The 21,970-nt window shown below is 32.1% G+C and overlaps 1 protein-coding gene across 1 annotated transcript; it reads right to left on the reverse strand.

Moving 5' to 3' along the window:
- Positions 1–4,695: 4,695 nt before the first annotated feature.
- LOC148274628 (uncharacterized) lies at positions 4,696–20,532 on the reverse strand. Its single transcript, XM_088236868.1, has 10 exons — positions 20,364–20,532; positions 19,882–20,102; positions 18,004–18,153; positions 15,277–15,368; positions 13,980–15,059; positions 13,376–13,647; positions 10,184–10,315; positions 6,412–6,499; positions 5,824–5,919; positions 4,696–5,302 (listed from the first exon to the last, which is right to left on the reverse strand). Exons 1-10 carry the CDS (start codon positions 20,511–20,513, stop codon positions 5,190–5,192), a joined length of 2,394 nt encoding a protein of 797 aa, XP_088092994.1. The 5' UTR covers positions 20,514–20,532; the 3' UTR covers positions 4,696–5,189.
- Positions 20,533–21,970: the final 1,438 nt, after the last annotated feature.

The raw sequence follows: 21,970 nt of genomic DNA on the forward strand, positions 1-21,970 counted from the left end.
CTTAGTACTTAGTTTGTCGAAAATTCGAGTATCGAAAAAATGTTTGCTGAACTAGCCAATGGCAGGCAAGCCAAGGTTCGGGCAGGACACCGACTGTCGGGTCCGCTAGTATCAAATAAAATTTAATCAATAAAAAAATAGGACAATTTAACAAAAATTATTCAAAATATACAAAGAAAAAAGGACAATAATAATAATAAAGGACATTATAGTTGAATTATTCCAGTAAAATGGCTAAATAGTGCAGAGCCAATTTTACCATATATAAAAAAAACCTATTTTATTTTCATGTAACAATGTAGAAATAACTTATATTTATACGAAAAAAAATTGTCTAAATAAAAACTTTTAGCCACTGCTTACTAAACGGAATAAAGATTTCGGGTTTGAATCCCGCTTAAAACGCATTAATTGTAAATAAAAAAGCAATAATGTTGCAATTATTTATTTCAATTTTTAATGTGAAAATTTTGACGCTAGGTTTTTAGCGATATTAATATTAGTTTACAAAATCATTAAATAATAAAGAACTATTCACAAACGGTACTTAGGAGAACACAGCATACTAAAGGATTGAGTAATAATCCGTTTTTAGAAATAATGTTATCAACGAAAACGTAATTAGTAAATAAAGACAATTTTTTTCAATGCATAGGTTTCATGTGACTCCTCCACAGATGAACTGTTTATCCCGATTCATGATTTATTTAGATTTTTAGATAACTTTAAAACAAGAAGAATACAAAGTATTCACAGCACGTGTACATAATGAAAGGTTTTTTACTATTACGCTAATAAGTTAGTTATGTTTGGGGCTCGCGGTCGAAATGCTGAAATAATTTTATTCACTAAAAAAATGTTTATTATTACTGAAGTATGTCAAATGGATGGCAAATCATATTACATCAAATATATATATACATTCGCATTATAGGAGATAACGTTTTATGAGTGGCATGGAGCAGGGAGACAGGCGTTAGAAGATAAGACAGTAAAAACGACACTGGTTGGCCAGACGGCAGCAGTCCGACAGGAAAAATATGGCGTATAGCACGTATCCTTAGACTATTTGCTTCGCTTCGATATAATTATAATTAGAAAAAACGTGAGAAATCTTAGAAAAAAACTTATAAAATGTCATCTCTTTGCTATAAACTATATTTTTAGTTTTTTTTTAATAAAAAAAAACACCATGAAACAGGCCCAAAAAGCGACTTTTTAAACTTGGTCTGAAAGTAGCCACTTCTTTATTTTTTCGACCATCGGGCTTTACGTGTTAAGCATATAGTAGTGCCAGAATAACATGGTTTTGTAGCAAGATTTTCGACCACTACAAACCTTCTTTTATATGAGCATTATATAATACAAGCCTTTAAATCAAGCCAATCTCAAGTCGATGCAATATATACAGACTTCTCTAAAGCCTTTGATAAGGTAAACTATATTATACTTGCAGCCAAATTAGAAGCACTAGGAATTTGTGGGACCATTTTAAACTGGCTCAAGAGTTATCTTAGCAATAGGAGAATTTCTATAGCTCTAAATGCCTATCGCTCTTATGAATTTACGGCTAGATCGGTGGTACCACGGGGTTCTCATCTTGGTCCATTTCTCTTTGTTCTATTTATGAACGATCTACCCACACATTTATTTCATGTAGATTTCTTGCTATATGCTGATGATTTGAAGCTATTTAAAGAAATAAATTGCACAAATGACATACTTCACCTTCAAGGGAATATCGATATACCTAAGTGGTGCGAATCCAATAATTTGTTTTTAAATGTAAACTAATGTTTTCACATGTCTTTTTGTCATTCACGAAACCTCATTACATTATCATACTCTATATACGACACTTAAATAACTACTGTCCCACAAATCAGAGATTTCGGGGTAACTTTTTATGAAAATGTGATGGTTTGTTTGTTTTGTTATATGTAACACAAATTTATTTTATTTTGTTAAAATTTTATATTATTCAGTAATATTGTTTTACAACACTATTTAAAAAAAAAAAAAAAATTATAATTTATTGCAACAGAGGGAAAATATGTTTTAAATGTTTTCCGTCTCTGTTGTGTGATGTGATAAACATTTGGAATTGTATTTAGGAAGAAATGTTTCTCCATCACTCTTTAGTTTATACGTATTCAAATGTTTACAACAAATTATATTCGCATTTGATAGAAATCAATCAGGTTCTTTCCTAAAATCTCTTATAATGTATTTTTACTCCATCTCGGGGCACGCTAAAATAATATTAGCTGTTATTATACTTTAAAATACGTATTCCTGCTAGTACGGCGTTTAAAATTTAGGGAGAAGACTTTTAATGCGATTTATTTTTGGTTTTGTCTGTTACTAACAACTTACCAATGAAAAGTTACACCACCCTTTTTGCAATGTTCCACCGAACTGTTTTTACATACTTTTATGACACAAGCGGGCATTTTGGTTTCTATTCTGAACATCAAGCTCGCTCACACTCGGCTGGCGGTTAAATAATGACTTAACACTTGCTGGGAATGACCGAGTGTTGGGCCATGAGTTGAGTGTCATGAGGAAGGATGACAAACAATTCCCAATTAAAGAAGTCAATCACTTAAGAACTATACAGGTAGTTGTGCTTTATTTAATGAAATTGAAAAAACTGTGTTTAGTAAATACACGCTTAGGAAAAAAAAGCCACCATAACACAAGGGATAAAAATGCATGTATACTTTTAAATGTTTAATTATAAAAATTTACAATTCACAATTATCAATTATAACAACCATGTAGGTACAGTATTTGTTATTATATATTTTTATGAAACACGTGAATTTTCTGTCCGAGAATAGACAATCTACTTGATTATATCAAGACAAATAAAAAACCTATATTCCCAATTCTCACCAGGTCGGAGTCACTAACAAAAAGAAGGAAGTAAGATTTGTGATTGCAACTAAATCAATCATGTTCAAATACATTAGACTACATTAAACATTAACATAATTACAAAATTAAAAAAACACTTGTGAACCTTTTTATTGTAATTCTGAATTCAGATATTCATTTGATAAAAAAATAACGATAGTAAATAGTTACACTTACAGGATAATTTTGTATATCGACATCTCTTACATATAATATTGCTTACCCACAAAGCGCCAATTTTGAGTATTTTATGTATTTGGTCTGCATATCATTATATCTTTAGTTCCAACGAAGAAAAAAATATATTTTGCAATTAGTTTTTGGACACATATTTTCATATCTCATCTTTTTACAAAGTATAGTATCCTTGCGATAATATTCGTGGGTTGAGAGAGATGACTGGAAGCGGCGTAAATATCAGTTACGATTTTGTTTTCCGGACTGCTCAGATGTCCGTTTGTTTTTTATTTTTAACATTTTTTTTTTCAAAATGGATCCCACTTATGCAAAAAATAAAAGAATTAAGCCTACTAGAACACAAAAAATGTGATTTAACCTTAGAAACAACATCTGCACTTTGTATAATATAAACCCCAACAGCAGATTCATCAAAACCTATATTTGCACAAAAGAGCAAAATAATAAACTAGGTTATTTATATTATACTCGTTTGATTTTAGTTTTGATATTTTACATTTTATATAATATACAGAATAACAATGTATACTATCATTAATGTTACTTACGATTATTTCCACCATTTCTAAGTATCAAATAATTATCGCATGTATCACATACAATAATATTTTTCCAATTAACCCCGATGTAAAATGTTGTAAGTATATAATTCCTACCATATTTTACATAATGTATTTTACGAAGCATAATATCGTACCCGTGTCATTTATATGATATTTATCTTTGTGTCTTTTCCGAAGTATAATATTGTATCTGCATGTTTACAAAAACTGCCAAAGATTTCAAGTTTTCTTTAAACTTTTATAAAACTGGGTAAGTATAAAAATAAACATTCATCCAATTTTTTTCAAAAATCAGTCTATTTTTAGATTTACATTAGAGAAAAATATCTTTAAATTCTTCTGTAAAATTGCGTTTTGTGGGTTACAATATTATAAGTAGGTGACGATATGTATATCTAGGTATAGCAGGTGCAAACTGTAAAGGAATACTGCCATATATTTGTAGTCATTGACTCACCTTCAGAATCATATTAAGATAGTGTTTAGCACACAATTGTCACGTTCCACATATTCAACTTTTCATATTATTTAGACCTCATATTATCAAGATTTTCAAAAATATTTCAAAAAAAATCAAAGGGGTTTCTAATGCAGAAGGGATCAATTTATTTGTTTGATTTATTCGTAGATTTGAAGTGAATAAATGAGAAGCAAATTTTCAAAAAGTGGTTTGTCCAAATTTGAAAATAAAAAAAAAGATTTATTTCAAATTTCATATCTAAATCTATGGGGAAAAAAACAACACTAATACGACCTCAAGTGCATACATTTAAACAAATTAATAGTGTTGTTAAAACAAAGTTTTTCTTATTTTTCAAGCATTATATTTATGTGACAAATCACCTTTTGAATGTTTGCTCCTCAAATATTGTTTAAGAGTTTTTAGTACTTCCTAAAGGATTAACATAATATGTATATGTAGTGAAATTCTATGGGTGACACTATAAAAATTATCTTGGTATTATGTATGCTTAAAATATAGAGTTTCCATCTTGTTTTCAAAATACATGTAATGTTTTGAAATCAACTTTTTATTAATTGAATACACTAAATTTAAATTATGTTTATATGGCTGTTAAAAAAATAATTAATACAAAACAATAACTTCTAATTTACACATACATATGTACAAAAAGTTTGAATATTTTGTCCTTATAAATATTATTTTTTATTAAATAAAATGAATATCACTGCTAGTGGTATATATGATTATACGCTTAATAATAAATTGAGCAGTTTGAAATTTATTATGTATTTAAATGAGTATTTTAAAATTCAGTGGTCTCAAACTGCCATCTCAGGTAGTCTCTTGTGCCTCCACTAATTTCATTTAAGCATTCTAGTTTGAAGTATTGCAGCCATTGAGAGGAATACACAGTATAATATGTAATATCTCTCTGACAGCGTTAGGACGGGCATTGAACGTCAAGCATCATCCGCTGTGGTTTTTTTGTTTGATAAATCACCAGAAATACCTACAGGTTAATAATATAATAACACTAACGACAGTCAGTCCGAATCACTATCTTCTGTAGTTGAAGATTCAGACTCCGAACTGTCGGGATGTTGTTTGGTTATCTCTATACAGTGGTCCAGGTCTGTGAGCCGTTTCAGAGATCGTCCTGAAAATCGACCAAAATGTTACGTTAAAATTACTCAAAACAGAGATTTATTCTTGGGAATATGGAGATCTAGATTTTCGGGGCTTATTACCCATGATTAGCTAAGTTGTATATTATTAAAATTTTAAAGTAAAAATTTGCATTTCAGTGATGGACAAAAATTTTTAATTTGGTGGCCAGTTATTTTCAGTAAACAAGAAATTACTGGATTGGAAAATAAACATCATGCTGTAGTAGAGCAGGGAGAAAACCAACCTCTGATCCTGAGTTCACAAACTACCACAGGATGACGAATTTAGTATTTTTTTTAAAGATTTAAATAATAACTTTTAAGACTGCGTACAGTTTGAACACTCAAAATAATTTTATAAGAAACTGGCCAAAAGTAAACATAAAAAAATATTTTTTAAATTGGTTTTCTAATAAGCTAAATAATTCATAAAGGTTATGAGCCATGTAAATGCGTAGACTTCCACATTTTCGAGTTTGCATTATTGTATTAAAAACGCAATATCATTTACCTGTCAGAGTAGTGAGTAACCTATTGTCATGGCTAAAGGAATTTGATACGGGAGCAAGTTGTACAGCTATCTGCCTCGCCCGGTCTCCACCGCATTCTAAAAATAACAGATTTTATTGACAAGGAAATATTAGTTATGATGCAAAAAGCAAACCAAATTTGATTTAGTTTGAGCCATGGCTCTATAGGACAATATTTACCTATAATATTTGTAATTATGTTAAACAGGTTGGGGAAAAGGTAATTTCGTATTTCGCGCCCTTTTTTTTCAACTAAGTATATCTCGTTCCTTATTGGTCACATCGGATTATACGATACTGCATTGTAAAGATGTGAGTGTATATTACAGACGCTTTTTTGACAGTATTGTGCTTGGTCGGTTCAGTCGTGAACTATTTTTTTTAAATTTAAATCTTAAAGTAGGGCACACATATCATACATATTGTTATGTGTGTTCTAATAATAACATTGAAAATATATTTAATTTATAAATTGTTTATCACATATGTCTTGACCATTATTTTAAATTTTGATATGTTTTTTACTATCATATAATTAATACAATAAATTCACTTGATATAATAATTACCTCTTATAGTATCCAGAGTAGGATCTTCTTTAAGAGAAGCGTGTTCAGTCCTGTATAATCCGCTAACAAGATCCCAAACAAACAAGCACTGAAAAAAAACAAAGAATTATAATTACAGTAGAAAACGTCGCTAAAGGGTGACAAGATTAGTATGTTCGCTAATGAAAGCATCCACCCCTTTCCCGAAACTGTTCATAAAGACTTGAGTCTTTCTTCAGTTTCGCATATCAATATCAATTTTTTTTTTTTAAACTAATTAAGCGAAAATTTAATATTTCTTTACAATCAAACCGCGAAAATAACAAAACAAATAAACTTTAAAAACTTTCATTGTACCCCTCACTGCAGTTTTGTCAGTTTGTGATCAATCAAATACACATGGTCAGCACAATCACCCTTTTCTAATTTCCCAGTATTACAGTGGAGGAATACAGTGTTAGTTCTAAATTGAGACTGCGGCCGTACGCTCCAGATCCCGCATCGGAAAGGAAGAAGAACGTAGTAATACAAACAAATCAATCAAACGACACAAAACCCAAATACATATAGGAAACATTAGAATAATTTGCCCTATACAACATGCACTCAATCAACAGAAGAAAAACAATACGTATCTATAACAAATCACAGTGGAACATCAAATCATTAAGACACTACCGGCAAAATCCTAACACAGATCCTAACACGATCCCTATCGAACTCAGGCAAAATTACTTTTCTTCATAGTACTGATTTCCTCGCAAAAACCATTTTCCTAATACCAACAGTAGAAACAATCCTATGCAAAGACCTTAATCGTCCTAACAATCTCACAGACCTTAAAGCAGACGAAACGGGTCCTAGAGCATGGTCGGCGCGTGGTTCTCTTGAGTTAGTCTACTATTTAAATTTGTAGTCTCTATTTAAAGTATGTTCGCTAGGAGGCAACAGTCGGCTATTGGCGACTGATGGCTGACATGAAATATTTAAAATGGTGTTTTTACAGTGGAATATTTCCTGGACTGGCACCCGAATTGTAAAACTGATCATCTGACCTTCAAGTAACAAAAAAATCATCAAGATACACTGTGGTTAGTGTACCAATGCAGTTTAAAAATTTGAGAACAAATAATAAATATTATCATAGTACAATATTACAAATTATGTATATTCTAAAAGAAAAGTGGAATTTAAAAATATCTTCAAAATGAATTTTCGGGTATTATTAAATTTTACCTCAGAATTGAGAAATATTGTCTTTGAAATGAATTTAGAGATAAATTTATTATGTTTATAATAATACATTTCCTCTGATAAATCATTTTAAAAGGAATTATAATTTATCTCTCACTGCATTGCATGGTCAAGATATGTAGGGTAATAAGTAAAAAGGCTCGACATATCTTTTAAACTATTCAATTGAAGTCTCAACTTTTTGGTATTGACCATTTGTTAGTAAATCCAGTCTTACAGTTTTCGCTTATGGGGATTCAATTACTGGAATAGCATATCGCTCTGCATAAGCAGATGAAGTTTGTACTGGAAGAAATCATGCAAAAAAACTGGATTTAAAAAGCGTAAATATGTGAAAAGAAGAGTAAGAAGAATATTGTCTAAAAGAAAACTTTGTAATAAATGTTACTTTGTCATAATCTAATTTATGTATTCAGTTGTAAGTTTTGAACAATAATTAAATTTTCAACATAAACCGCGTCTTCCCATTAGACAAAGGGGCTAGATAAAGGTACAAAGATAATAAATTATGCAATATGGGTGTCCTATAACATCGTCCAGCATGGAGTGAGAAGAAATAGATAATTTTAAAAAACCAACATGACTAATGCCGAGTGTCAAAAGAATTACAGTAAACGCTCAAAAGATAGGGCGATCATACGCCACACTCCTTAAACTAGCACAGTAGACCCACAACCGAGTACATCTGCTACTGCTAATGTTTATATGGCGGTGGATGAGGCAAAGGAGATGTGGAATTGCTGGAGCAACTTTTCGACATGATGCGTGTTGTCTGGAACTCCAAGCTATACTCAGTCAGAACGAAATACCGACTATTCAACTCTTGTATAATGCCAGTACTCCTATAAGGGGTTAAATCGCTAGTTAGAAGGTTGCAAAATTCTTACCCATTAATACTAAATGCACTCTGGTACAAGCATTACTATTACCCATTCTAGATTACGCTGATGTTTCCATGACTGATTTAAGCTGTGAACAACTCGATAAACTTGAACGACTTCAGAATACATGCATAAGGTATATTATGGTCTTAGAAGATATGACCACATTTCTGATTATCCTAGGCAACTGAAATGGCTCAAAATTAGACAGCGGAGAAACTATCACTTCCTCTCACTTCTGTTCAATGTACTTCATAGTCTTAACGCTCCTATATACCTGTGTGAAAAATTTCAATGCTTATTAGTTCATGGTTTACCTCTTCGTTCTAATTCTCAAGGCACTCTCTTAATACCCATCCACAATTCCTCTTTCTTCTCGAACTCATATAGTATCCATGCCGCTCAACTGTGGAATCATCTCCCATCCACTATCAAAGATGTTACTACCGTATCTCTGTTTAAATCACGTTTAAAGAAACATCTCCTTTCTCTTCCTTAATCTCTCCTCCTTTCCTCTTCCTCTGGTTTCCTTTTTCCCATTACAAATACATTTATTTCTCTTTTTACGTATCTTTAGATTTTTTATCTTTATTTTCTATTGAATATGTTTTAACTTGAATTATAAAAATAAAAACTTTTTTTTATTGGTTAAAAAAACATTCAATCGCGGTGCTTCAAAAAACATCTATAAGAGCGTGACAGGCGACAAATCATGGATCTATGCATATGAACCCGAAACTAAACAACAATTGACTGTATGGGTCTTTCAAGACGAGTCAAATTCAACAAAAGTTGTTCGCGCACGAAGCACTTCGAAGCAAATGGTCGCCTGTTTTTTTAGAATAACTGGACATGTCGCCACCATTCCATTAGAGCAATGTAGAACGGTCAATTCTGAATGGTACACCACCATTTGTTTGCCAGAAGTTTTTCGGAAAAATAAGGGAAACCAATTGCAGAAGACAAATCATTCTCCACCACGACAATGCAACCTGTCACACATCAGTTCAAACAAGTGAATTTTTGAGCATTCAAAACATCGAATTGATGGGTCATCCGCCGTACAGTCCTGATTTGGCACCCAATGATTTTTCTTATTCCCGCATATCAAAAATAAATTGCGAGGTCAACATTTTTCGACGCCTGAAGAAGCGATTGATACGTTCCAATCACATGTTTTGGAGGTACCTCAATTGGACTGGAAAAGGTGTTTTTGGGTTCAAACGCATGCAAAAGTGCATTGATCTTCAAGGAGAATATTTTGAAAAACAATAAAGCCATTTTCGATTATAAATATTTGTTTTTACTTGTCTATCTCAAAAGTTATGTAGCAACCCTCGTATAAGAAAGACGGACTTTAGAATTTGTCTTCAATATTGTATGCTCAAATGTTTGTATATAAAAATACTAGTTATACTGTAAACCATGCTCAAACAACTTACATCGTGTGTGTTATGGCTCCGACATAGCTATCGCCGTTGAGTATTTAAACTTTACAATAATTATGAAGTGTTGTATGTTAATAATGTTACGTATAAAGTGTATAAGTATAAAGTGCTTAAGTATAAAGCATGTATAAGTATAAAGTATATAAGTTATACAATGATTGTGAAGCGAATGCCAATTCAATACACAAAATAAATACATTGATTGTTTACCTCAGCCGAGTATTGTCTTCTGTGGACCATGCAGAGAGAGTTGCTATCTTTACAAGAGAGACAATGCGAAGTTGGACCATCAACCTCTCCGTACGAGTTGTCTTCTGTAACCCACAGCCACATGGCACAAACCTGGGTAAAAAAAATAATTATATTTTACTTATAATTGCTTGGGGAGGTTCCTCTCGTTCAATGCTTGAACCTGTAACAAAAGCACTAAATATGGATCATAAAGTTCATCCTTAAAAAACCCTCGAGGTATCCAACAGAAGATCTATTCGCTGAGTTTAAGATATTGGATGTCAGACAGTTGTTTGGAAGGTGCCTACTGGTTAAAAATTTGTGATAAATTAAGTGAGGTCAAACCTCAGAGTAATAATGCTTAACCTAGAGAGACGCCCTATCACTATGTTTCATAGAACGCAAGCAATGTTGGTTTGTTGGTTAGCAACCAATTGGTGGCCAGGTGGCAGTATGTTTGGTTGCAGCAGTAGGAGCGTCAAAGGTGTTAAAGGAGACAGTTTTCACAGGTAATTGATTCCGAATATTTTCCCATGATTTACATTGATTTTTGGCATTTACATATATCAAAATATTTACTTCAGATACTATTTTTTCTCAATTTGGGTGATAAATTTGTGAATGAAAAGTATGTTTACTGTTGATAATGACAGTTGATAGGCAATATGTCAGGGCCGCACTAAGCATCCATATAAAGTTTGAGTTTTTATTGAGTAGAGGTCGATTAAAATTTTACTCGAAAATAGCAACGTTAACCTTGAAATCGCATCTTAAATGACGTTTCCAAATTTCAGGCCGCTACGACTCGCCATTTCAGAGATGTGACGGGCAGTCGGGTTGTGGTTCTGTGGCTAGTGTCTCGGACTTACGGACCAAAGGTCTGTGGTTCGAATCCCACTCTACCCCAACTTGATTCCATTTTCTAATAGTGAGTTATTTACAACTCGTTGAAAATGGCCCTCAAAAATGAAATATTTGGGTAAATCATAAGAACGCAAATATTTATTTGCTTTAAAAAAAAAAAAAACTTAACACAGGACTTTGGCTCCATGGAGTTGGGATTTATGTCTCAATAAATGTAACATAAGTATATTGTGAATAAAATGAACAAATAAATAAAAAAATAAACACACACATGTATTTTCAGTTTTATAAAATAAATATAGGCGAATTGTAGAAAAATAAATTGTAATAACCGTGCAATAATAAATACACAGGTACATATTTAAAAAGTATTTACAATGCAAATTAATATCCATTTGGCAATTCTCGACCTGAGTACGGCCCATTGTTTTGCTGCGAACTGTAGCTAACTTAATACCCAATAGTCATAGAATGGTTTTCCTACGTTTGGGCTCCTCTCTAGGTTACACATTATTACTCTGAGGGTCAAACATACGTAACAAAATATAAACACTCGCACAGCAACACAATTTAACTGTATTCTCCCACTTGTATCAACCTCCTTCGGTAAAAAGCAATATAATGTAATCGTTTCAAAAATATTTAATGATTTAATGCCAAATATAAAGGACTCAAAATGTAAATCAAATTTTAAAATAGAAATAACTGCACATATAAATAGTGTAGTGAGAGATTTTTTTGAAAAATATATGTAGATTAAGAAACGATTACTTTACATAATTGGTACACATATTATTTATATTCTTATATATTACATTACTTTATAAATGTTTTTTATTATATATTTTACTATATTATTTATGTTTAAGTAACATTATGTATTCTTAGCACATGTATATACTCTATATTTATATAATAATGATTTATTGTATAAATAAAAGAAGAGTGATATTTTAATCCACAAATTTGTAATATCAATAATAAATTACAATGAACTTCCATCAAGAATTTTCATTTACAAACTTAAATGTTTTATAATAATGATTATTTAGTTCTTACATTTGATTAGCTATGCATTTATAATTAAGAAGTTTTAGTTTCTTTTTCTGTTATTGTTATATTAGTTTTCGTTTGCCTACCATACAAGAGGTCTCGGGTTCGATTCCCGACATGGTTAAGATGAAATATTTATTTAAAAATGTTTTTTACACTATTATTTTATAGTCCTTGGACTGGCACCTGAACCGTAAGACTGATCATCTGACCTTCATGTAACAAAAATGATCAATCTTGCTGCGATTGGTGTACCAATGCAGTGCCCTATGCACCATTAGGTGCGGAAAGGGAATGATGATGATGATGTTATATTAGTATAAAACTACTTATACTTTAAAATATGAAAAATTAGAACTTAGAAAACTTAGAACAGGCTGAGCCATGTTAGATGGAGACTATCCTAACCAGATGACGCTTTATATTCATTTTGTCATTTACTACTTTTATATAGATTCCCTGGTATTAAATATGTGCTTATTTATGCAATAAATTTATAAATAAATAAATATATTAATATTAATACTACAAAATTATCGTAAGTTTACTGATGGCATAAAAAAAAACAAAAAAAAACACCAGACCCTCTTTTTACACATTATTTTTTACAGAGTTTTTTTGCAGTTTTGAATAAACATGATACGAAAATTAAGTAATATTTTATTTTGTACATTAATTGAAGAATGCATAATAGTGATATTCATTTATTTTACTTATTCATATTTTTTTCCATTACAAACTATGATTAATAATAAAAATCATGTGACCTCACTGGGGTTACCCGTGCCGAGGACACTTAATAATATCCTTTTTTTAAAAATATTTTTACATGTGAGAATAAACTTAGAAGACTTAATAATATATAATTATACTAATTGTTATTGGAATTCCCTACATCACTAATTTACTTCTTCTTTTTTTCAATTCAATTTACTTACTAGGCGTATCATAAAAAGCAGTGATAGTGAATAATCTTTGTTACGATTTTTTTTAGGTATTTTGTTGTCGTGTTAAATTTTTTAATAAAATTAAAGTGCAATAAATAGTAAACAATTTAATTTTTTTAAATCCCCAAAAGATTTTTATACAAGGAAGCCTTATTCACCCTTGTTCGTTTTTAAGTATACTTTTGTACACGGTACTGCGTGGAACTTTTCCCTCGTGTAAAAAGAGGTTCCGATGTACATTCAATTATGACGAGAATCGATAATAACATTTAACATTTTAACAAAATTAAAACAAAAGTTTACTAACACCGCAGATACATCCACTGGACTGGCACACGTTAATAACATGACAGCCCCAATCGAAGCAGTAGATAAACTTCTTGCCATGTAGTCGACACAGGCGCACGCAGACCTCGTTACAGAGGAGTTCTATGTCCAGGGACCTCTGAGAGGCCTGCAACACGGGTACGGCTGTCTGTAGACGCTCCCAGGCCGCCAGCGACACCGGCTGTAGTGCTGTGTAGCCCGCCCCGTGCGCCACCAGAGGTAAGGCCACGTGATACCCGGAGATACAGTCATCTGCAACACGAACATTCGTTGCGGTAATTATGTTTTGATAGATGAAGTTTTTCTACTAACATTTCTCGGTGTAACTGCATTTTAATTATAATAATAAAAACACAGTATTAAGTTTTATTCAACTTTTGTTTGTTTTATACAAATTTATAAATAAATAAGTGTCGTTAGAATTTGTTTACTTTCCTACCATTCTGACGGTGTCAGTTACAACAAAACCCGGTGATCAGTGAAAATTATTAATAAAAGCTGAATAAAACTAAATAAACTGTTTTTATTATTACATTAGAGTTTTATACGAACATAGCTTATATTCATACAGCGAAAACCCTTACCTTCAGAATCTGTTATTATGGATGTTATGTCGTCATCACTCTCTACAAATCGCCTTGTGAAATGTTTGCTGCATTTGGAATTTTCAGAATGAACAAGGAAAGGATCTTGCGGATGGACTGCGCAGTCTGAAAGAGTTTTAGAGGAGTTGTCGTGCAGTGCAATAGTTCGAAGAGAGCCGTCTTCTTGCATCGCAGTTACCCGATACTCTACATCATCTCGCTTAGAGGGCGGTGATGGAGGGGAGGGTGAGGGAGGTGGCGGCACCAGTTGATTGCGAACTCGTAATACAGCGCCTTCAGCTGGAGGGGATTTAGCTCTTCTGGATGGACCTCGATTTGTGGCGCCGATGTAATATTTTCGATTACTACGTAGTACTCTGAAGGGAACTATATTTTCACTGTTATCTTCTGAAAACTCATATTTTTTATCTGCTAACCTCCTCTTCCTAAATATGCTAAGCTTTTCACACTTAGGCTCTGTCTCTTCAACAAATTCATAGGCCTTGTCTGCAATCCGATGAGCATCGTTGAACCCGGAGAGACTTTCAGCGGGACGACGGCGTGGGGACCGCAGGGGGGGGCTAACGAGGGAACGGGGAGAAGGAGCATCCCACTCCTCCACTCCCACGTACACTTGACTGCAGCCCGGAGAGGGGGGTCCTCTCGGTGCCGGAATACGCAATTCATAGCCAAGCGTATCAGGAACCTGAACGGGTTTCCAAGTCACAGTGGGCTCCGTCTCAGTATCAGAGAAATCTGCTAAAATATTTTGCACAACGGTGTCAGCTGCGGAACATTCTGTACTTTGACTACTTCTCAAAAATGGGAGAACTTCAGCCCGCGCTCCATGTTCACGAATAGATTTAGTGGAATCTTCTTCTCGATTCACCTCATCCAACAGTTTGTCAGGTATTATGAGATCTATTTCTAATATGTGTATGAAATCTGTGTAGATTATGATTTGATTACGATAGGCAAGCTGTATAACAGGCTCACATATGGCAGATTCTGCAGCGCAGTAAAATTTTGTATGAATGGCAAAATTATGCTCGATGCATCTTTTCCCACCACAGTCCAAAACTAAAACAGGTAAAGAAAATATGTTAATCAAATTAAAGTTGACATATATTACAACAGAGATGGAAAATATCTTTGAGAAGAGAATATGGAAGTCAATCCGTTTAAAAGGGAGTAGAATCCAGCCTTTGTCTACAAACATTCAGACATAGTCAAAATATTGCTGATCAATGAAAGTTTTTTATAAACTGATTGAAAAGAAAATTTCAAATATAAATACCTTCAGCAGAATTAGAAAGAGCGGTGCACTTCCGGCATCCTAAGCGAGGCACTCCAATTACGCTAAGATAAGAATTTTCAGTGGAAATTTCTCTGAAAAAAAATGTTAATATTAATGGAGCCAAAAAAAAGAAGTACTTAATTCATACAGAAACAGCCTACTAATGTGTATCAATATTCAAAGCAAATATTATTCTCCCGCTTTCAATAATAATTTGTCACGAAATCTATAATTAAGACACTTAATTATTACATTTCTTTATACATTCAAGATAAGATAGACCAGATCTTGTCTTGAGGTAGTAATATTATTATTTATTTTTTGACCTAGCTTTAAAATTCTTTAGTTGTATTTTATTTCAATTGTACCTGTACGTATTTTTTTTAATGAATAACCCGCTAAGCCTCTATTGTAGTCTTGTCAGCAGGTAGGAAAGAAAGGATATGAAAAGAAGTTATGAATAAAAATTTTTCTTTGCAACGGGCGGGAATCAAACCCGCAACGCCAGTTTCACAGTTGGCTGTCTAACTAACTGCCCCACGGCGCCTGCCAAATAATATTGAAAATGTGTTTGCAATTGTTGAATGGACTGAATAAGTCCGTAAATAAATAAATAAGATGTATGTAAATAATTCATGTTTTGCTAGGTTAAAAATGTTTCTATTTTTCTTTTTTTTCTGTGTTACATTGTGTAAATAATACACATACAGCAAAATATTAACACAATAGGGTATTTTCATAAACTGGGGATATGATTTTTAATTTATTCAGTATTTAAAGAATATTTTTACGATTGCGAGCAATTAACTATAAAAATCTGAAACAAATGTTTTCATTTATAATTTCCTATTTAAAGTTTGATAGAAATAAAACGGCCCATAACTGGCCAAAAGGTTGATGACGTCACGCGTGACTTATGGATCCTACGTTCACTTAAATCCTATACTGAGATCGTCCGATGCGGGCGGCTTGTGGCTTTTTATTTGTTTTTTAGTTAAATTTCGTCTTTTCCTTTGGTTTTTTTTATTTTTTATTTATAAACATCCATAGCATTATGGCTGACATTGGCTTTTTACAAGGAAAATCCGATAACTTGCCCAAAATAGATATAATCATGATGGGTATTTTTATCTCATCCAATACAAACTTTTTAAGTTCTGAGTTTAGAAATGCAAAGGCCGCAAGGTAAGGAAAAATATAATGTTTGCTTCCAGAATATATTCATTTAAATAGTTGTATTATTTGCATATACTATAAATATACTGTTTCGCGTACATTTAATGCAAAAGGGAAGTAACGTGACTTTGACACAACATAACCCATAAAATACCATTGCTTGTAAACATCTCTGTTGTTCGAGTGCGTGTTAATGCCTTTTTTTAATTAAATGTGATTTACTTATTAATATATCAGCTAGGGAAAATTACGGAGACAATGCCATAGGTTACACTCAAGTAAAACGGACGGGTGATACTTGAATGGTAAAAGGTCGAGTCACTCCAGAACATAAAGTTAGAACCAAAGCGTACTCGGTGACGTTAATTTGCGATGAAGTCTGGGAAATAATAGATTCCTCCCAAGTGTGAAGACTGTCTAGCATCTCAAGGTCAGTTGCCATTTTGTAAATACAATAAATTTCACAAGTAAATAAGGTAGGTTTTCATACAGCAATTTTTTAGTAATTTTATTTTTTATTTGTTTAGTAAACCAACAGTTCTACAAATTAAACTTAGTAACATAAGTACAGAAATATAATACAAAAATAAACAATAACGTTCAAAGAATAAACTATTTTAGTATTGTAGTACCTGTCAAGCTTTATAAGTGCTAATTTCAGCACCTACTGATAGTAAATTTTTATAGTCTACAGTCTGCTACTATCATGTACAGTACATCATAAAATTTAGTATTTTGTACTGAACAAGACCTATGGAAAAAAGTATCGTGGTTTGTTTTTTTTTTACATCTCATTTCATAACGTTCAAATGCGTTCAACCATTTTTTCATTAGCTACTAGGAATGGCCAAAAAAGCTTTATTTGGCGTCTTCACCGTAATGTTTGTGCACATTGAAACTAAACAGTACTTGTATCTTATAACTAAAGACATTTTATGCGCGTTAATTAGTTAAAACAGCGTAAAACAACCGATTACAACAAAAACAACACATAGCCTATACAAATTTGTTTGAACTGTCAGCCGGATTCGTAACGCGTGATGTCACAAGCCCATTCAGCATTCGAATGGTCGTTTTGGAGCCAATTCAAAGTAAACGTTTTTAAACCGCTCTGAAAAATTAACGCGTGGACGTAAAAAAAAATACTGTACAGTTACCATCGTAATTTTTTTATCTATTTTTTTGCAAAATAAAAAAAAACGTGAGAATACCCTATTGCAAGCATTAAAATACTGTGAGAAAATAATTGAACATACATATTATTTAAATAAAAATCAGTAAAATAAAAATAAAAAGTATCATTGAAAGGTGGTCAGTTAGGTTTTTATAATCAGAGGTTGTAAATAATTTTATCGGTAAACATTTTCTTAAACTACTCGTAAGAATAGTTGCACTAGAGTTTAAAGCTCGGAAAAATGATAAAAGAGTGTGATTTTTCATATTCACTAAACACACAAAGCTTTGCTAAAAAATAAAATTATTCAGCTGTTGAGGTTAAGCCTACACGTAAAATGAAGAATAAAAATATGTGCAAAAATAGTCAAAACTTACGCAATTCCATATACAACGAGTAAGGAGGGATTATGCTTCCACTGCCCCATAGAAACTGCTACTCTGTTGTCAACACAGTCATCATCAAATAAAGGTACAGAGTGAACCAACTTAGCCATTTGGCCCGGCACCCATGATAGAAAGTGTAATCTGAAATCAATAAAGAAACATAATTACACCACGCTTAGTTCAACTGCACAGTTTATGCCCGCACTGTGAAACTGGATTTTATTTACAAATTATTTTTTTAATTTAATTAATATATTCTCGGTAGAAGCGAGAGATACCTATTATAATATCCATTGCTGATAAACTTGCCAAAGTCATAAAAAAATATATTTCAAGTAATTAGTTTTTGTAACACCAATAGCTGAAAACTAATAATGATTTTGATAAAAATTCATAGGAAGAATATAAAGGTAAGAATTCACTACCCGATTTATTATTTCGACAGAAATATTAATGCCTATATCAGGGTATATTATACGAGTTCATAAACTGGTCATTCACGTTAGTCTCATAAAGAATTAATATGTCAATAAACATAAGTGTAATATTTATATTGTCCCAGTATTTATATATAGATCTCACATTAAATTGTACAAGGCTTATTATATTACTACAAGTATTTCTTCAACATTGATCGATGTTACATATCCTCTCCATACCTACGTCATAATTAAAATCTAAAAAGTTGTACGCCATAATAACTAGCAGAGTATAAAAAATAAAATAAAAATTGTTATTAACTCTACTAAGTTGTAACCAGATTAGTGATGTCATTTTCGCAATTTATGTAATATACTCTGGCATCTTCCGCTTTCTTTTTAACCAATATTTTTCCATCTTTTATCCATACATATTCCAATATTCCTGTTGAAACTACTTGTTTTGCCTTCTTTAGCAATCTTCTTTTCTTAAGATAGGCATTCATTAGGGTAAATTGTTTTTCCCGCAACACTTCTAATATTTTAAGTTAAATTAAAATTTGTGAGAGCGGATAATTTTCTGTTTGTTATTTTTGCTCATGCGCTTACGCCTCCTTTCCCTCTGTTCACGCGCGCTGTCAAACTTCCTGACATGCGGACATTAGTATTTTCTGATTCCTCATCACTAAGCTCCGAAGTTGAAAGGGAATGAGGAAATATACATTACGATTAATTTTAGTACATATTAGTATTTAACCACTTATATTAACCACGAGGAAATACACCTTTACCAGATTGTGGATCTTCCTTCTTGAAATTGACACAATTCTAATGGGTTTGGAATATTTTGTTTATTTTTCAGTTGTCATTCTGGCACATTGCACATTTTAAAACTTTAGTTGGACTTAAGTCTTGAGTGCATATACAGCAATTCATTTTGTATTATAATGATATGCAGATATTTATTTTTATTTTTTAAAAACAGAATTCAACTCATATATATGGTCTGTCCGACCAATACAAAATCAATTTAATGCACTAGAATCAACCAACAGATATCAAAGATTTAATTTCATTTCATTAAATGAGCAATTCCACTTGTGAAACAGTTTTTTACAGAAGTTTATTCCTATTGAAAATCGTAATAAAGATTATTCACCATCATTGTCATATATCATATGCCAAGTAAAAGAGCGCTGTAGGGCATCCTAATAACGAATAGTATAATTATATAACTATTACGCGTTTACAAAATATAAATACATAATATATTTACAATATATATATAAATATATTTTTTTTAATATTTAACTTTCGGACCATGGTATTTCGAAACCGTGCAAAAAGGGAGTTCAGTGTACTCTGTAGTTAGGAAGGATGTAATACAAAGCCAAATCTGATTGGTCAGAACATACTTACTTTTACAAAAATATAATATTTAGTATCTTACCTAAAACTGTATCCTTCCCTAAAGTCCCTCCCCGAGGTGCTACTTATGTGATAAGTAAAGCTAAGCAAGAACTGACCGCACTGAGAGAAACCCATAAATATGTGACTGTTGAGAAAGTTGGTAGGAACCATATCCATGAGACAAAATCTAAGACGAGGTGGAATCTTTTCGAAAACTCTTTTTGGAGCATTTTCTGACTTTCCCGAAAATGACCCAAGAGTCTGTAAAAAAAACACAATTTTATTAAAATCCGTTGGCAAATTACACAAAAATTTCTAAATCAAAAACGGGGTTTTTCATCAAATTTTATGTTAATATTAGTGTGCTTGTAAGAAAAACATATAGTTCCAACATATGTATATCAAATGCTCTAGCCAACAAGAGAAAAGTTTTATACCACAATCTTGCAAAATGTTATATAGGAATCAGACAAAAACAAAAAAAAAAACAACAACATGTATGTTTTCGAATTTTTAACATACCTCACGATTTAAAATCTTCAGGGCAACATTTTGACACCCGACGTGTTTCGGCATTTGGTTTATGGAAGGCATTACTTTTTGACTGATCTTTTTCCTTTTAGAACCATTTCTTATTATTGTCTCGCACTCTTCGTCAGACGAGGCCTCCATGTTTGTTTTAAAATGTTCATTTGACAACTTTAATATAGTTGCCATAATAGTAAGAAAAAATATTAAGCGATGAGTACTTTTAAAAAAAAATATTTTTAAGAAAAATAAATATTTGCGTTCTTATGATTTACCCAAATATTTAATTTTGAGGGCCATTTTCAACGAGTTGTAAATAACACACTATTAGAAAATAGGAATCGAGTTGGGGTAGAGTAGGATTCGAACCACAGACCTTTGGTCCGTGAGTCCAGACACTAACCACAGAACCACAACTCGATCTACCCAATTTGATAACAAAAAAAATAATGGCCCCAGGGTCGGTCACCAAGGGCGCTCAAGCCCCGTCACTTACTAAAAAGGGGCGGGAATAAACACACGTGTAAATTAATATTGGCGTATCATCCTATTTATTCGTTTCATTGGGAGGGTCCGATGTCTTACAGCGCACCCGCTGGCACAGCGTGGGTTTAAACTGTGCAACTAGGTTATAAGATTAGACTTTACCCTGTCTGCGTAATCTATAAGTTTGAAAGCACCACAATTCATTAACATTTTCTTGTATACCCACGAACAGGCCATGCCTTTGTGGGATTTTTTTGTTTACTATTTTTCTATTTATATGTATTTCGTTGATATGTAATTATGCTTTATTTTTTAATACTCTGATTTATTATTATGTTTATTGTAAGAAAACAAAAAAATAAATAAAATAAAAAATCAATAATGTGAATCATAAACGTATTCTCTCCTCAATGGTGTGTTTTTTGTGCCGATTGAACCTATGGTAGGTGCGGTCCGGCTCTGAATGGCCCTTAACAAAAGTGAATTTGAATTATAATTTAGAGGTGCCAAACCGATGCCAGAAAATTAAACTTTCAAGACAAACCAAAATGTTTCAATTAATAAGTCATAAATATAAATTCATTTTGTCATCAATTTTTGACAAACAATAATTCTTTAGTGATGATGAGGTACTTACTAAACCATATTATATGAGCAATTAACAAATCTTATATAGTACAAAAATAAATTCATACAAAAAACAAGAAGAACATATCGTTTTAAGTGACTTAATTTGTGCTAGTCAGAACATTGTATGTACCACGGACTAGTCGGAACATTGTATGTACGACAGGAATAGAACGATTCATAAAAATGAATAACATAACAAAAAATCCAACTCTAAGGGGTTTTCATTAAATAGCTTGATTTCTATAAATGAGGCAACGTGGCAGTAATATTTTAAATTTTTTACTCAAATAAAAACATAAAACAGGGGTTTCCTTTGTTGTGATTTCCAAGTTTTGGAAACTCAACAACACTTGTAAACCATGAACTATATATTTCTCTGTACGTCTTTTTTGTTTGAATTTCAACAAAACTCTCGGATCATGCCTTGATTATGGTAGCCGAAGATATTTTCAGCGTTTTGGTGTTCTTTAGTACTTTCCATCCAG

The sequence above is a fragment of the Micrasema longulum genome, unplaced genomic scaffold (assembly GCF_059751315.1).
Source record: "Micrasema longulum isolate JH-2025_06_02 unplaced genomic scaffold, ASM5975131v1 h1tg001613l, whole genome shotgun sequence".
In the NCBI taxonomy this organism is placed as follows: Eukaryota; Metazoa; Arthropoda; class Insecta; order Trichoptera; family Brachycentridae; genus Micrasema; species Micrasema longulum.

Coding starts and splice junctions, on each gene's coding strand:
- LOC148274628 (XM_088236868.1), bottom strand. CDS start 20,513: ATGGAGGCCTCGTCTGACGAAGAGTGCGAGACAATAATAAGAAATGGT. Junction 15,369..18,003: donor CTCGTTGTATATGGAATTGC/GTAAGTTTTGAC, acceptor ATTTTTTTTCAG/AGAAATTTCCACTGAAAATT. Junction 5,303..5,823: donor GTTACTCACTACTCTGACAG/GTAAATGATATT, acceptor GTCGATTTTCAG/GACGATCTCTGAAACGGCTC.